Below are 18,480 nucleotides of genomic sequence, written 5' to 3'. Positions count from 1 at the left end.
CGTGGCGCCCTTTCGCACTGTTTATTTATTATCCGAGCAGACAGATGAGCAGAGGAAGCAGAGGTGTGAGAACAGAAGTCGTGTGGAAGTGTGCCGGCCATTCGGCGCCTCAAAGACTGACATTTGGTCGCGCGCATTTCAAAGGCTTTGACGATCAAAGCTGAGTTTAAATGTTCGGCGCGTGCAGAAAGCGACCATAAATGATTAATATTATATTTAAAAGAAGAAGAAAAAAATACACATAACACTAATTCATTTTAAAATTTTAATGATGGAATGTATTTGTTTCAATCTCTAAGGGAATGTCATGAATAAATAAATGTGCAAAATAGATAAATACATACATCAGTTATGTATTACATATGATCATACACCCAGCACAGATCATGCAAAAAAGAAAAAAATAAACAGTGTAAAAATATATTGCCATAATTTATCATAAACTATTTACACATTTTACATTTCCAATGTGATGTCAGATGATACAATCATTACACAACATTTTTTGTGGAAATAAACATGTCTTATTATTACACAAGCCCGCTATTTTGAGTCCATTTCTCTGCCTTGATCTCTCTCAAGGCCAAGGTCTCCAGACTGTCTGTCTGACTGGCTCTTGGTGCTGAAAGGTTGGCCGGGCTGTCGCATGCAGTGTGTTGGAGTCTGTGCTTCTGAATGGATTCCTGGCAGGGTGTGACACAATGTTCCTGCATGCTGACGGAAGTCCTTGTTTGCAAACAGAGCTCTGTGAATCTGGAAGCTGCGTTCTGGAGGAGTTCTGGACTCTGACAGGCAGTCTGATGCTGGTTGACATGCAGGGTTGAGTCAGACGCTGACACAGTGTTGCTTCCAGTCCACAGGAATCACCTTCATCTGACAGGAAACGGGCCGCTTTCTGAAGACATGAAGAAAAGCCGTCCATAAACTGACGTTTTTCTCCTCCTTCCGCATCCTTTGCTTTCTTGGCCTGAGCGACAGATTTTTGCAGAAACAGGACAGTGTATTCCAGGATCTCTGCTTTCTCTATTCTTCTTTGAGAAGGACTCTGTAAAAATGAGAGAGGAGAATTTAGACCATGCATATATAATCTAGACAATAAGCTGAAAGGCAGTGTTATGTTGAGGAGATGAACAATATGGTGTTCTTACATTGTGCTCAGGGCCTTGCAGAAGAAGACTTCTCAGGTTCTCCAGACTCCGATTCATCCTTTCTCTTCTTCGTCTTTCTACCTGAGGCTTCGACAGCTGCGGAAAGCATCAAGACTAATGTCAGTTCAGGTTTTACAAGCACAAAATACACATGCTGGTCTACAGTGTTAGAATTTGAGATTTATGCAAAGTAATAAATATTTACCTTTCTGTCCATTTTAATGGTCTCAGTTTCTCCAAGGATTTTCATGGCACATCCACTCCAAGCAATGTTTATATCCAGTAAAGTTCTCTTCTAGTAGGTATGCTGGGAGCTCTCCTCGAGGCGTGCAGACAACTGTGAGATGCAGTCTGAAGCTGAGCGCAGATATTTATAGGCATCCCAGGCGCGTGGTGATAAGCCACGCCCACTCTCTGTCACAGACTAATCATTGAAGCGCTCGTGCACAGTTTGTTCCCAGCTAAAAACACTAAAAAGATATAGGTTGGAATATTAAAAGTTGTTGTAATGTTAAAGGTCATATAGGCTGTAGTCGTTTAATATTAAACGACGTTTGATCATTTAACTGTAGCTAATATATAATCTCCACCGAATTGAAGACATTCAGGCCAATCTTAGATCAAAAGGACTGATGGTGCACGCTCACTGACACCTAGACTTCCGTGGGCACGTGTGCGCTTGAGAGAACGAGCGTCACCCTTCCAGTAAATGTGCATATCAATAGCCCCTGCACGCGCCACTGGTGAGACAGATTCCATTATAATAATAAAAAGCTCTCTTTTTACTTTCAAGAGTCTTATTTCCACTGTTGGAAACATGCTGCTGTGCTTCGGCCTGGTTTCGAATTTTGCATATTTTGAAAGTTCCGCATAATTGTACAGCATAGCCTAATCAATGCAGCTTGAGAAAGAAAAAGAAAAAGAAAAAAAAACTTTAAACCTGATGTTATGACTAAGCAATCACAAAAGTTGCATAGGCCTAGAATTAAAACAACAGAAACAGCAACATTATAAACAATTCTTAAATATGAACATTGAATTCGTTCAATATAAGGTTACCAAGGCTGAATTCAATCCAGTTGTGTTGGTTCCTTATTGACGCTCATTTATTAACAGCTGCTTCAAACGCGCATTTGAATTTAAACTTGCAATTATCCGCTATTTTTTACATTTTTGCAAGAATATCTGTAGTCTATATACCCAGAAAGAAACAGGGGGACTGCTGTGCGTAATAATAAATGAACCTAAATTCGATAAGCGCGTGCCAATCCACGCTCCCCCCCCCCCCACAATAAATTTGTTTTGCTCAAAAAAAGGCACAAGTCGCAGTAGCCTAAGCATGTGTGTACAATAAAAATGTGTGAAAATCTTCAGGGGGTAGCAAGGTAACGTGTGTTCACACCTCTTTATAATTCAGCTGGGCTCGTGCCGCGTGCCAACTTCACGCCTGTGAACAATGCGCGCGCGTGGACAGTCATATCCACGTGTGCATATGAAAGCGTGCGTGTGCGTTATTCATTGCACTGAAATCACTATGTTAATAGACTCTTGTTCATTAATTTTCTGAAGATAGCCTACATCTTTTCTTAACGCAAAACTTTACCTCCTCCTCCTCGATGCCTGAAAGATTGGCTAAATCTGTAATAGGCTACGCAAACAGCACGTGTCTAGCCGCAATAGTTCCCGGAAATCTACACTGTTTGTTCACTGGGAAATGCTTCGCTAAAATAAACCTAAAGGAAAAGGAAAAACTGAGAGAAATTTGACATATGATCATATCTACATTATTTTTTAGAAATATCTTAACGCATTCAAGGTGTCAGAAAGCCTGTCCTGATGCACCGCAGTTTATGTAAATGGAAAAAAAAACTTGTCCCATTGAAGTGATAAAAATTGAGTCTATATGTGAACGCAGGCTGTATATTTTCCCATGCCCTTGCATGTCTATTGAGGAGTAGCGTGGGAACCTCTATGTGCTCTATTGTTGAAATTCTGACAGGTAATAAAAAAAGGACTGAGGTGTCAGTCCATGTTACTAGGTGAGGTGTAAGTTGTTCGTGTTACTGGGAGAGCGTGGCTAAAAGCTTCTTCCCATCATAACACTCTTGAAATGATTGCCTGTTGGCGAATTTTAAATATTAACACAATTTCACGCCCTTTGTGTGACATCCCAGATTAAGATTTCTCAGTGTATGTGATATCGCACTGCCGTTCATGTTGTGTAGAACTAATTTTCTGTCTTTTGTACGTTTGGAAATAATTTACTCTCTGTATACATTTTTGGAGTTCTTCATTACGCTCCATGAGAATGCGTATCAATAGTAGCCTATGCGTGTGTAATCTCGTAGAATATACGCCAAAATGAGTTTTGGCGTGCATATGATATGCACTTTACGGCCTGTATATGACACGCTCTTGGGTAGGATGGGGTGGGGGGTTCGTGCGTAATACACCATAAAGTAAGTGCGTATAATATATACATTCCACGACATTGCACACTCGTATTATTGATACTGCATTATCGTGTGATCCAAAAGAGTGTCCATTATTAATGCAAGCCAACATAGCCCGAAAACTGTATTCGCCATTTTCTTTTTCCAATAGGCTTTTCTTTAAAAATCAATAATTTCGCACTGTTTTTATAGTTTATCATTCTAGTAATTTTGCTTAATATTTGTTAAAACAATGTAGTATAGACCTATAATATGCTAATATCCCCAGAGAGACCGTCTCGTCTCACCTCCGCCTTTGTTATTCTTATGCGAGCAAACACTTCAGCCCTCACGCTTTAATGGTCCTAAACGCGTGCCAGTTGCTTTAATCTTCGCTTTAATTGTATGCAAAGGTCTAAGTGTGGCTGAGTAAAATAAGAAGAAAGACAGGCAGGAAAAAACGAGAAACTCAAACGCTGGACAGTACACAGTCTTAAAGAAAGGAATATCTTCCCAGTAACTTCTGTAGGCTATCCTTATTTTTAGGTGGTAGATTTTGAAATTCTGACAGGTAGTAAAAAAGGACTGAGGTGTCAGTCTATGTTACTAGGTGAGGTGTAAGTTGTTCGTGTTACTGGGAGAGCGTGGCTAAAAGCTTCTTCCCATCATAACACTCTTGAAATGATTGCCTGTTGGCAAATTTTAAATATTTACACAATTTCGCGCCCTTTGTGTGACATCCCAGATTAAGATTTCTCAGTGTAGGTGATCGCGCACTGCCGTGCATATTGTGTAGGCCTAATTTTCTGTCTTTTGTACGTTTGGAAATAATTTACTCTCTGTATAAGTTCTTGGGGTTCTTCATTACACCCAAGACAGCAAGAGTGTCTAATATTAACGCAAGCGAACCGAGCCAAAATGACTGTAGGCTATCTGTATCCTCAGTGAGACGCCATCGTGTTTTTCTTTTTTGAATAGGCTTTTCATTACAACAAGAAAATCAATCATTTCGCACTGTTTTTATAGTTTACCATTCTAGTATTGTTGCTTAATATTTATTAAAACAATGTAGTATAGACCTATAATATGCTAATATCCCCAGAGAGACCGTCTCGTCTCACCTCCGCCTGGCTTTCTTATTCTTATGCGAGCAAACACTTCAACCCTCACGCTTTAATGGTCCTAAACGCGTGCCAGTTGCTTTAATCTTCGCTTTAATTGTATCCAAAGGTCTGAGTGTCGCTGAGTAAAATAAGAAGAAAGACAGGCAGAAAAAAACGAGAAACTCACAGTCTAAAAGAAAGGAATATCATCCCAGTAACTTCTGTAGGCTATCCTTATTTTTTAGGTATAGAGAGGGAGATTTTGAAATTCTGACAGGTAATAAAAAAGGACTGAGGTGTCAGTCCATGTTACTAGGTGAGGTGTAAGTTGTTCGTGTTACTGGGAGAGCGTGGCTAAAGGCTTCTTCCCATCATAACACTCTTGAAATGATTACCTGTTGGCGAATTTTAAATATTAACACAATTTCGCGTACTTTGCGTGACATCCCAGATTACGATTTCTCAGTGTATGTGATATTGCACTGCCGTGCATGTAATGTATAGGCCTAATTTTCTGTCTTTTCTACGCTTGGAAATAATTTTCACTCTGTATAAGTTCTTGGGGTTCTTCATTACACCCAAGACAGCAAGAGTGTCCATATTATCCAATATTAACGCAAGCGAACCGAGCCAAAATGACTGTATCTGTATCCTCAATGAGACGCCATCATGTTTTTCTTTTTTGAATAGGTTTTCATTACAAAAAGAAAATCAATAAAATCGCACTGTTGTTATAGTTTACGTTCTAGTATTTTTGCTTAATATTTATTAAAATATATAGTAGGCTATATAGACCTATAATATGCTAATAACCCCAGAGAGACCGTCTCGTCTCACCTTCGCCTGGCTTTCTTATTCTTATGCTAGCAACACTTCAACCCTCACCCTTTAATGGTCCTAAACGCGTGCCAGTTGCTTTATTCTTGGCATTTTGTCTGCAAAGGAGTAATGAGTGTCGCTGAGTAAAATAAGAAAAAAGACAGGCAGAAAAAAACACGAGAAACTCTCGATATTAGACACTCATAAAGAACGGAATATCATCCCAGTAACTTTTATTTTTAGGGAAGAGCGGGATCGGCCATTTGTAAATTTCATGTGTCTGGCTTCCGGTGTAATTCGCTTCCAGTTATTATTAGCTGTGCAAAACAGCTGGTTTTGCTGATTGAAATTGCAAACTGGATTTCTTACCATATTATTTTAATGTAGCCTATTGTCAATTATAAACTTGCTGGTTTGTGGCGCAAACAGTTTTACAGTTTATTTCCCTAAAGCGGCTAATAAATCGGAAGTCTCGCACATTTACAGAAAACACCTTACTTTCGCGCTGAAAAATAAGGTGGAAGATTACATTAACTTCATGCCCTGATGGATGGCAATCTATAAACGGCTAATCACAAACATCGCCAAGGTGAAGAAAATGAAGACTGTATGTGAACGCAGACTGCGTAGTGTTCTCGTGTTTATTGGAGAGAAGCGTGGGAACCATGGGCTCGACTAATAATGTACAAATTCTGACAGGTAATAAAAAGAGCTGAGGTGTCTTAAGCACTCCGTGTTATTTGGAGAGCGTGGTAAATAGCTGGTTCCCATCATAACACTCTTCGAATTCTTATTGTCGAGATTTAAATGTTTACACAAGCGCCAAAATAAAACATTTTGAAAGGTAGTTGTGATGTTGTCTTTTTAAAACAAAGATCACTATAGCCTTAGTTTATGCTGTTGTTGCAAATTTCGAAAAAGATCAGTGTTCAAATATATAGTTTTATGACACTAATTAGACCTAAGCGAATTAAGTTTGTCAGCCCATCGAAGAGCATGTGCACCTCGCAGTCAAGGCAAGCATGGCAAGTTTGCACTACCCAAAAGTCTTCTGTATTACTAAAACTATATGGAAATCATTTTTGACACAAAAAAAAATAATTCAGTCATAGGCTAATTAGTACATACTAAGTTATAATTATGAGATGAAAATTCTAAATTATGACATAGAAAGTCATAGTTATGAGATAAAAAGAAATTTCCACATAAAACGTCATAATAATTAGACAAAACACCATAAAATACATAATTTCGACTTTTTATCTCACGAATATCACTTTTATGTCATAATTTCAACATTCATCACATAATTATGACTGCCTATGTAATAATTTCCACTTTTATGTCATAATTATGACTAAGGCTACGCATTTTTTCTTGTGTGGCGGAAATGGGCTTCCATACAAAACAAGGGTGCGTTTCCCGAAAGCATCGTTAGCCAACTATGGTCGTAAGTCCCGTTGAACTCTATTGGTAACGACGGAACTTGCGACCTAGTTCGCTTTGGGAAACGCACCCCAGACTGGTTGATCAATTTATAAATCTATATAAATCTGTCCCGGCAGGAGGCGAAGGCAAAGGGTCGGTTTGCCCAAACGCAGGTTCATCGACACACGTTTGGTGTTAACAAAATGTGTCAATGGACCCATAAGAATAGAACCACGCAGAGAAGGACGTGTGCCCCTTTTTGTTACAGTTTCCCACGGGAAATGCTGTATAGCACTCAGAAAATCCAAAAACCGTAAGTGCCTCAAATTATGGCGTATAAGAATAAATAAATAAATAAAATAACTTATGAATGAAATAGCCTATTCATCATTAGTAGCCTAAATCATTTACATATGTAACCTATCCATAATATAAAATATAAAAGAAGGCTTAATTGCTCGTTCAAGATTATTCCGATAAAATGTATGAACTAAACTGGGGTTTTTAAATATTTTTTACTTTGGTGCAGTCACCGCATTTTTTTCTGAAATGTTGTGTGTGTGTGTGTGTGTGTTTGTTGGAGTTAGGTTTCTTTATTGCTTTTTGTTGTTGTTAAATCTATAATTGTCAAAAAATCAAAGCCACATTGTTTAGTGGTTTTCTGGGGCTCAACCACTCAACTACACACTCTGAGCATGTGCTATTCTTCTTTAATCTTTATATAAATGTTAACTTTTAAACTGGTAACTGATTCCTTAGCATACACATTTCTTTTTCTTTTCATTTACCAAAGAGTGAGACCAGGGCTGGGTTTCCCAATAACTATGTAATTTAGCTCTTTCTACGGTGCGAGGTTACGAACGCTCGCTGCAATTCCACGTGCGTTTCCCAAAAATGCCCTTAACATGAACGCGCGAGAACGCATTCTACATGCTACTTAAGAGTCACTGTCCGTTTCTCAAGTGCCAAGTGCTGAATATTACCTTATAGAATCGTATCATTTAACGTTTAACGTAATAATCGTCACCTGATGTGGATTAGAATAAATAAATAAATAAAGATACCTTTCAAAAAGATTAAATTAATGTTCTTCTGGGGGAGGTTTTAAACACGATTTCTTTAAGCTATATATATATATATATATATATATATATATATATATATATATATATATATATATAGTCAAACCACAATTTATTCAGACAACTTGAACATTTCATTAATTATTACAGATTATTCACTATAGTTTTATAGTTATAGTTATAGTTTTTTTTTTTTTTTTTTATGGTAATAAAATATGACAAGATCTCAAATAACACTTTAGTAAAACATGGTCAGGTCAAAGTGTCTGAATAATTTTTGGTTCCAAATTGTACTGGTAGTCCACTGTATGAAGAATTTTTGGGTATTTATGTCACAGTTTACTTTATGTTATCCTCACTTACATACATATATATATATATATATATATATATATATATATATATATATATATATATATATATATATAATATGTGTGTGTGTGTGTGTAATCAATCAAACTGTGATTCAGTGTTTTTGATGTCCAAGTGTTTGCTGAACCACCCAAGGCCTAAGGCACTATGAAATAGCTACTATAGGAATTTTTTCCAGGTGTTTCTGAGACTTTTTTCCAGGTGTTTCTGAGACTTTTTTTCAACCATAAAGTAAATTTTAAAACATAAACATGCAAGTTTAGATATTAATAGGCCTATATAAAGGGTATATATTAAGGGTGACAGTAGCACAAATTATGTACTTCATCTAGCCAATTTCTACAGGTGTACAAACACATTTTTTTATTGCAGACATGTTCTATCAGCACTATTTATGACATCGTGTGTATTTTAATTTTTTTATTTTCTTCCCTTTTCTTTTCATATTAAACAACAAAGAGTATTTAAGAGGAATACAGTCAAAACCTCTGTTATACACATTGAATAAAGGTGTAATCTGCCGGTTGTCCTGTAGTTGACCTCATAACTCTGTCTTCTTACGATGCATTTAGAGCTTTACAATTACTCCAGAGCACTCGTAGATCTACGATCATTTTCAAGTGCTACTTAAGTTACGATGCTTTTGGGAAACAGACCTTAATATTAAGATCACTCGTACGATCGTTTTTACGATCAATTTAGGCTTACGATGCTTTTGGGAAAGTTAAGTATACTTTAAGTTAAGCATACTTCTCTCCTCTTCTCCACTAAGTAAGCTACATATATTCCAATTATAATCCATACTAAATATCCATGTCAAATATTACTTTTGTTTAAGAATTTACACATCCAGTTGCAAAAATGATCCCATGCCTTCATACCACTTTTTCATTTAAACTTTGTGAAGCGCTCATTTACTGTCTATTCACAGTGGCATCTTTTGTGAACATATTCTCTCTCACCTGCAGAGAGGAACTGCCAGTCAATTACATCAATAAACCCATACTGATATTCAGATATTACTTATAGAGCTAATGTTCTTTAAAGCACTATTAAAAACCTTCAAATCATAGTTCTTTTGCAGCAAAAAGGTTTCTGCTGGGCTTACAATCTGAAGAACCATAATCTGGAACCATTTTTATTAAAAGAGATAGACAAATACTGTACAACAACAACACCAACAACTTATGTCAGTGATGGACTAATACACTTTTAGTGGGGTGTGTCAAGCAAATTGCCTTGATGCTTACTTTCTTCTAACACATATTCAAAGATTTTTATTGACTTTTTGATTTAATTTATTTAAAAAAAAAACCATTTATGTAGGCTCAGGCTCTATAAGTGGAAAAGTATTCAACATAATGAGAAAAGTGCAGGATCAATTTACAGGCATTATGTATGATACTCCACTCTTAAAACTTTATTTTATTTTTTTACCATGTGTTCTGTATAGCCTAACTGAATACAGTACCTATCAAAAGTTTGGAAACATTACAATTTTTTAATGTTTTTGAAAAAATAATATATTAATAATATAATAAAATAATAATATTGTGAAATATTATTCAAGATTAAAATAACTTTTTTCAATTTGAATATATTTTAAAATTCATTGAATTCCAGTGATCAAAGCTGAATTTTCAGCATCATTACTCCAGTCTTCAGTGTCACATGATCCTTCAGAAATCATTCTAATATGCTGATTTGCTGCTCAAGAAACATTTTTGATTATTATCAATGTTGAAAACAGTTGTGCTGCTTCATATTTATGTGGAAATGGTGATAGACTACTTTTTTCAGGATTCTTTGAATAGATAAAAAGTTCAATGAACAGCATTTATTTGCATTCATGAAATTTATTTATTAAATTTATTAAATATACATATTTTGTAACATTATAAATGTCTCCACTGATCAATTTAATGCATCCTTGCTGAATGAAAGTATTAATCTCTCTTTATTAGTCTTATTACCACAAATGTTTGAATGGTATCATTGTTTCCACAAAAAATGTTAAGCTGTTTTCAACATTAATAATAATAATCATAAATGTTTCTTGAGCATCAAATCAGCATATTAGAATGATTTCTGAAGGATCATGTGATCTGCAGTAATGATATTGAAAATTCAGCTTTGTCATCAAGAATAAATTACATTTTTAAATGTATTAAAATAGAAAACAATTATTTTAAATTGTAATTTCAAGATATTACTGTTTTACTGTATTTTTGATTAAATAAATTCAGAAAAAAAAAAAATTGTAATGTTTCCAAACTTTAGACTGTATAAAAACGAAATCTGCTACAGAGATTTTAGGTAATTTCGAAAGAACTCAGAAAGAAACGTATTTAATTTAGAAATAATTTCCTTTGACCTTTTTCTTATTTGTAAGCATAATAAGAGCTAACCCAGACCTTTAGACCTAAATTTTTCCTTTCCTTTTTTTATGTCTTTCAAAATATCCGAAGAACATTATAAGTGAAAACAAATAATTTTAACAGACATAGATATAATTGACAACCCAGACCTTTAGCAGCTCCAAACCACTTAAGCAATCTTGCAGCACACTTGGAAGTTTACTGAGGCCCCCTAGTGGGCAGTGTTGACATAATATAGGCTATACGATATTTTATAGCGCTTAGACCTCAAGACAGATGATCTACGAATGCACGAAATGTCTCTTCTATATCCATATAGATTAGGCCTACTTAAAAAGTCCCTCTGATGCTGTGTGTGCATCTGCTCAGTTTCCAGCAGTATGCTATAGCTAATAAGCACAATGATAGGTCAAGTTGAATCTAACGGCCTCTAACGATCCACATCGCTCGTAATCGCGTATCTTTCTGATAATCCCTGAGATTGAGCATCAGTATGTATGAAACCAATGCCATAATCATTTATTTAATAGAAATTCAGAAATGTTTAATGTTTAGCATCAATTTCGCGCCATTTTATGTCAGTGAAACCCATTTTCTCATCTCCAGTGAATGCTGGCGAAATGTCGACCAAGTTCAATATGTGACGCCGGTTAAGATTTAGATATTCACTCAGTCACATGGGATATTTTTTCAAACCTTCGCGTTTACTTGCCCTATAATACACAGACGACGCGTGCTCACACATGCTCGAAAGCGTGGCTAATTCACACCTCTATGCAACATGCGCTCAAGTGCCGAAAGTTTCCACGTGCCCATTTGCTCTGCAATGGTCCAGCAGGTGAGAGTGCGCTAAGTTTTACATTTGACTAATTGGTCGACGGTCATCAGACAGTGGGGATGCATATCAGAAACCAACTCTTAATGGTTTTGCACTGAACAAGATGATTCTAAATTACTCAAACTCTTTCATAGCCTCTTCATACAAAGCAACTTCAATGTCCGATTTCCGTAAAAAGAACAATTGAGGCGACTTGAGAAAGTTTTATAGGATTTCCTCTTCTTGGACCCCTGCAGATTGGCATTCATGGTAACTTTTAAAATCCAGACAGACATTTGCTTTGGTCAATATTGAGTTTTGTGACTCTTAAATCGCGATAAACTATCGCCAACTTATGATTGTTGTGTTGTAAGTGAGCTCCCATTTCAAGATCTTGACCGTTTGTCCATAGCTGACCTCACGCCATATTCACTGTTAAAGAGACGTGTTAAAAGAATCATAATACTAATGGAATTATGAGCAAGGTGTGTATGCCACCACTCTTGACCAAACAATAAACTTTCCCACGGGACTTTTCATAAGGTTAGACATGATGCATGACGCCCATGCAGGGGTCAAGAAGTGAAGCAACACATGGTTCCAGTTCAATAATTTTGTTTAACATTGTCAAAGAGCAACATCTCATCATGCAAAGTGAGATATCTATTTGACGTTCCTCATTGGTGAGCATGTGAAGGAAAACCAAAGTGGCTATTTGCATTAATCTCCTTGAAAAATATTCGTCAACATTCAGACTTTAGAATTATGAATGATTATTTTTTTATTTTAAAGTAGCTACACCCACTCTGGAAAAGCAGAAACTCACACGAACGCACATATTGGCATAAAGATTTGCATTTAAAAGTTGTGCAGTTATGGACATATTTTTTTTAATAAATAATACATATTAAATCTCGCGTTACAAGTTCAGACCATTTCTTATCGGTGTTGATTCGTTTCTGCACACAAGAGCGCCGAAAGTTGACCCGCTTCAGGTGCGAAGGCGATGCACGAAAATGGTTGAGCATCTAATGAAATTCTAAGCGCCTCTGAAAGGTTGAGTATTCAGTCTAGCGCCGTTAGTGTGAGTGTGTTCGTTTTTACACATGTGTAGTGCCAAAATATTCTGTTCCCACGAGAAAAACTGAAGTTTCCAATCGCACTTACACGGCTTTGGTTTTACTAAAAAATTGCTTAAAAACAAAACATATTATTGAGAAATGAATCATAGACCAACATTAGCTATCAACCATACTGAACAAAATATAGCTAGACTTTAGCATTTGAAAAAAAAAATATGGAAATGTGTAGCTACCGCTTATCGTGAATTATATCAATACACTAGTTTTCAGAAAAAAAATCCAACATCATTGTTTTGAACCTGTATAACATTGAATTGTTAGGGGAAAAAGTTGGTTGGTTAGAGGTCGTGAACTTTAAACGGGGTGAGCATGTTGGCGAATTGAGTGTCAAGAAGTTTGTGTTCAAAATGCAATGCAATTTGGCTTTGCATTGACTTATTGGCGCAATAAAATGAACAAACTAGTCCATAAACTCATAAGCATTCTATTACTGCATGATTGATTATTCTTAGCAAACTTCTAATGGCTTTTAAAATATGTGCATTTTCATTATCATGCATTTATATTCACGTATAAAGCTTTATATAGCCTATAAGACGAACTAATAGTTCGCTAATCTTCGCTGTTAAAATAAGTTTGCTGGAACATCATGTGTGGTAAGGATCTCTGATTTAACTTAATCGATTTATAGTTTCTTATCTTGGAATATATTAAAAGGGTAATTGATAACAGCACAAAGCCATAAGGGGGTACACGACCATACGGTTATACGTCATTGACACCTCCTCACCACCAATGACAAGCCAGCATCCCCAATAAAGGCAAGAGTTCGCGAGGAGCTTTTTCACAGTAGAATAATTTCCTCACGCAACTGAGACCAACGGGAATATACTATTGACGGTTTATTTCATACTCTTCACGCGATCATGGTTACTCCAAAAATGGCAAGTCGACGACCAACCAAGAGAGTGAGTATTTCTTTCTTAATTCTAGAATTTCTCAAGAAGTTATCTTTTTTTAATTCAAACTAAAGTCTTTGGTTGTGCATGTTAAATGGCTAAATTAAATATATAATGTTCTCCATCTAGATCCTGAAACCGGTTATAGAAAAGAAACGAAGAGACCGGATTAATCAGCGTTTAGACGAGCTGCGAACGCTTCTCCTGGATAACACTCTAGACTCGGTAAGAAAAGATAATCTAGTTTTAATATAAACATAATGAGCACTGAAATGTTTCAGCAACATAATGCCTTTACATTCACTTTTACAGCGACTTCAAAACCCCAAACTGGAGAAGGCTGAAATTCTGGAATTAACCGTTGAATACATTAGGACAAAAGCGACCGCTGCGAGAGATAGTCAAGGTAAGTTTTCTGTCTATTCCTCATTCATTGAAAAGTGGGCTTCATAAAATGAAATATTATATTTGTGTACAGCTCTAGATTAAAGGGATAGTTCACCCAAAAATTAAAATTCTGGCATCATTTACACAACCTCAAGTTGTTCCAAACCTGCATGTTTTCTTTCTTCTGCTGAACCCAGAAGAAGATAATTTGAAGAATGTTGGTAACCATTGACTTCCATAGTATTATTTATCCATACTATGGAAGTCAATGGCTACCGTCATCTGTTTGGTTTCCAACACTCTTCAAAGTATCTTCTTCTGTATTCAGCATAAGAAAGAAGTTCAGGTTTGGAACAACTTGAGGGTGAGTAAATGATGCCAGAATTTTCATTTTTGAAAATGAAAATTCACTTTTAGGTACTGATTGATATTTGAGTTGCTTCTGAGTGTGATGATTCTAATTGATTTTTATGTCTCTGTCTCTCCCCCCTCCCTATTTCTTTTTATCATCCTCAATTTCTCAATCATCTAACCCTAAAATAACTTCATGTACCTCACTCTCTGACTTTCCATTCTGGCAATCAATAAACCAAACTCCTAAATGTTTCTTCTCAATGCTCTTCTCAAATGTTCCTTTGAACAAACCTTCAATAACAACCATCTCATGTTATTCTATCTCACCTAAACACTCAATTTTTAACCCCTTCCTCTTCTCGCTTTTGCACCTTTTCTGTACACCTCCACGTCCCACCTCAGGCGATTCTAACAAAGACTCAGATCCACATGATGCTCCGACTCAGCTCCCGAGGAGACCCCATGTGCATTTTGCTTCAGTCCCCGAGCCCATCAATGCACAGATGCCTTCTAATCCAATCTACAAAGCTGGCTTTAAGGAGTGCATCTCCCGCCTGGCCAGCTTCATTGACTGCGTGGAGCCTTCTCAGCGAGACAGCTTCGTTCAAGGCCTGTGTCACCACCTCGACTCCTACAGCAACACTCTCCCCCAAAGCAGAGTCTCCAGCCAGCATCATCCATGGATCCCCAATGCAGAGTTGACATGCAGGACGGACGTCCCCATGAGAGCCAACACAGAACCCTTTTCCTACACCAATAGTTTGTATCCCACATCTTTTATGCTCCACCACCCTCATCCCACAGGACAGCCCATGACACATCCCTACCTTTCCCCTCCATACTCCCTCTCTCCTCCACCCTCTCCTTGTTACTCAAGCAGCTCTCCTCCCTTCTCCAGCTCTCCCACATACCTCTCTGTCCCCTGCCATTTCCCTTTCCCTCCCACCATCTCACCACTCTCCAGTGACTCTTCGTCCTCCTCCTCGTCATCATCATCCTCTCTCAGTCTCCCAACCTCTGCAGTGCCTGTAGTCCCAGGACCTCATCTTCAGGTCTCCGTGGGATCCCCCACTCCAGTGCGACCCACTGGTTCAGTTTCCTCCTGCCAACCCCGGACTCTGAGACGAGCTCTTTTCCACAACCAGCCACAGTCTGTGTGGAGGCCCTGGTGAGCACAACTCAAAAACACTTAGTGACTTAAAGCTCATCAGTTAAACACAGAGCTTCCCATCAGAGTTCCCTTAAGACGCTGAGGAGGCTGGGCTTCACATGGAAAAGACTTCTTGTTATCATCAGGAAGCACATGTAGAAGTGAAGGTGAGCGAGAAACATTAGGATCTCTGTGATGACTCGGCTGCTATCAGTGTTCATGTATGTGTTCTGTGCTTCCTATTCCCACTGTCACATTCCTTTTTTGTTCTGCATCTGAAATTCTTTATTGTATACAAATTGTGTAAATATATTTATTTTGTCCCTATTGTACATTGTATAAATTAATTGTACATTTTTTACTTATTAAATCTATATAATTTTGTTAATTTGTATGACTCTTCTATATGCACACACACACACACACACACACACACACACACACACGGGTCAATGACATGATGTGCATATTTTTGTGCATTATTTCCTTTTAAAATAATTTGATAAATTCATGACATATATCACTTTATTCTATAAAACCTATTTAGTTTGAATTTATTTTTATAGTACATTTAAATAATACATATTATTTTCTGTTTTGTTATCTTAAACCCCAAAAATGTCAGGTGGTGCAACTATCCGAACAAATGAACAGACGAGCTATTTAAAATGGTGTCTTAATAATAAAAAATTACAAACTAAAGACTATTTTAGGTTTGAAACCTTTCATTTTATAAATATCAGTAGTTTTAAAACTTTTGTCCAGCAATTTGAATGTCAGGGTGGCACAACTGCAGACACGGCTCTTTTATTATGAATTGATGATGTAATAATAGTAAACATTATAAATCATCATTTAGAGGAGCCCAACTGATCCTGGAGTCAGAGCGAATGGTTTGTAGATCCCTCACAAATACTGGTAAAAACTGCTCATTTCAAGTATGGTTATGTTGGTACACTTTCCATGTCAGATGGTACAACTACAGTATATACATACAACTATGTGGTTGTACCGCCTGACATAAAAACAGTCAAAACATGAATTTAAACACTTTGAAATGTTATTTAACATCTGAAACTTGTGGGTAGGTTCCATTGTGACAGCTTATCCCAGATCGTGACAAAATGTCCCAGAAATGGGTCATGTGTAATCCATTTTTTTCTTGGGTAATAATGTCGGCAATAAATTTACTCTCATGTTCTGATCGTTTTCTTGTTTACACTCATTGAAAATATATAGAGGGATTGTATATATTTATATATAATATATATAATACAAATGATATATACATTTTTTCATTTATACTTCTCATCTATACATTTATGCTGTGTTGGGGGGATATGAATTACTTTTTTACATTACCCAAGATGAAATAAAGGCTTTTTAAAATAGTTTTTTTTTTTTTTTTTTACATGATTCGAGTGCCTTGGATTATCCATAAATTTACTTTTTTACATATTTACTGCAAAATTCCTCAAAAATTACATATATAAACTGTAATGATCAAAATTAAATATGAATTGTTTCTGGATATTGATCTAGGTGTTATAGATGCGATGCAGAATTCTGCCATCTGCTGGTTAGCTTGTAGGAATTACAGTTTTAGAAAAATAGAGGTAATTACCATATCTGTCCGGCAGAGGCCCATAGAGATCCATTCATTTTTGTGGATGTGGCCAACTGCTCCTTTAACAGCTGCTGTCATATATATTTTGTGAATATTTACATTTAAACATTGTAAAATGCATTAAAAAAGTTTTTTGTCAAAGTTTAGAATTTGTTATTGTTGTGTAAGGTCTTTTGAAGTGGGTTTTTGCAGTAATGTGTCACTAAAGTGTCACTAAAAGATAAGACTTGACTATAATTACATATAATTTATTTCAATAATTCAAATGTATGTAATAATTAACTTTAGAATAAGAAATAAAACCAACAGAAAAATCATCAATAAGCAGATAAGAACAGGAATGAAGAGTGAACACAAGCCTGTGTGTGTAAGCGTACATGTGTGTAAGTGATCATGTTCGTCCCACATTGCTTTTGTGTACTGGTACCAGGCCTTTTCAAAACACTGCTTCAGGAAGCCTCGGAGCGTAATTAATCAGTGTGTCAAATCAGTGTTTCGGATCACGTGTCAAACCGCCAAACTGCTGAAATCATGTGACTTTGGCGCTCTGAACCGACATCACATCATAGTTACCATCACAGACAGTTCACCCTGTTAAAGTAAAAGCTGTAGTGGAGCAAAAAAGTATGAATGAACTTGATGAACCCAACTGGTCACATATCTCTATCAATGACTATCAAGTAGGCCTATGTCTTTAATAAATGACATTATTTTCATTTTTGGGCGAACTAACCCTTTTTAGTATATATTATTTAGTATATATTAGTATTTATAAATATATTTTTGTATGTTGTGGGTAATGTTATTATAGCCTAATATTTATTATGATTTTTGCATGTCAAACTTACCATAAATGGTTTTAATACAAGTCTGTTGGTTTTTATTTGTGTGTGCAAAACAATCCCACACCCTGTCCAGGCCCTGTAATATTCTATAGTACATGCAAACAGTATTACTTTAACGTGAGTTGTTGTGACTACCTTGAAACCGATAATTTTGTCTCTGATATTTGAGTATAACAGTGCTTGCTCGTGTCTCGTCGAAAGTTTTTCATGCTAAAGTAGTGGAGAGCAAGTAGTCAGTGTAGCTTGCAGCCCCCTCTGTTGGTGAAAATAATCACTACACGTCTGCTCTGGCAACCAGCAGTCTGTTAGTGGGGCTTTTGCGCTGTATTTACGGGTTGTTTTGAAGTAACTTGCTGTAAAACAGGGACATTTCATTGACATGACTCCAAAAACAGGGACTGTCCCCGAAAAACGGCGACGTCTGGTCATCCTAAAACGGAAAATGCAACAACAGTTGTCACAGGAAGGAAGGCATACTGTATATGTATATATATATA

General features: G+C 36.5%; 2 protein-coding genes across 2 annotated transcripts; one reads left to right on the top strand and one right to left on the bottom strand.

Annotated features, from left to right (window-relative positions):
* Positions 1–255: 255 nt before the first annotated feature.
* Positions 256–2,413, bottom strand: her7 (hairy and enhancer of split related-7). Its single transcript, XM_048186605.1, has 3 exons — positions 1,354–2,413; positions 1,149–1,244; positions 256–1,045 (listed from the first exon to the last, which is right to left on the bottom strand). The coding sequence occupies exons 1-3, from the start codon at positions 1,396–1,398 to the stop codon at positions 578–580; spliced, it is 609 nt and encodes a 202-aa protein (XP_048042562.1). The 5' UTR covers positions 1,399–2,413; the 3' UTR covers positions 256–577.
* Positions 2,414–11,043: 8,630 nt separating this feature from the next.
* her1 (hairy-related 1) lies at positions 11,044–15,887 on the top strand. Its single transcript, XM_048186604.1, has 4 exons — positions 11,044–13,629; positions 13,750–13,845; positions 13,933–14,026; positions 14,764–15,887. Exons 1-4 carry the CDS (start codon positions 13,588–13,590, stop codon positions 15,531–15,533), a joined length of 1,002 nt encoding a protein of 333 aa, XP_048042561.1. The 5' UTR covers positions 11,044–13,587; the 3' UTR covers positions 15,534–15,887.
* Positions 15,888–18,480: the final 2,593 nt, after the last annotated feature.

This window comes from Megalobrama amblycephala, linkage group LG4 (genome assembly GCF_018812025.1).
Source record: "Megalobrama amblycephala isolate DHTTF-2021 linkage group LG4, ASM1881202v1, whole genome shotgun sequence".
In the NCBI taxonomy this organism is placed as follows: domain Eukaryota; kingdom Metazoa; phylum Chordata; class Actinopteri; order Cypriniformes; family Xenocyprididae; genus Megalobrama; species Megalobrama amblycephala.
This window is presented reverse-complemented; position numbering and strand designations above follow the sequence as displayed.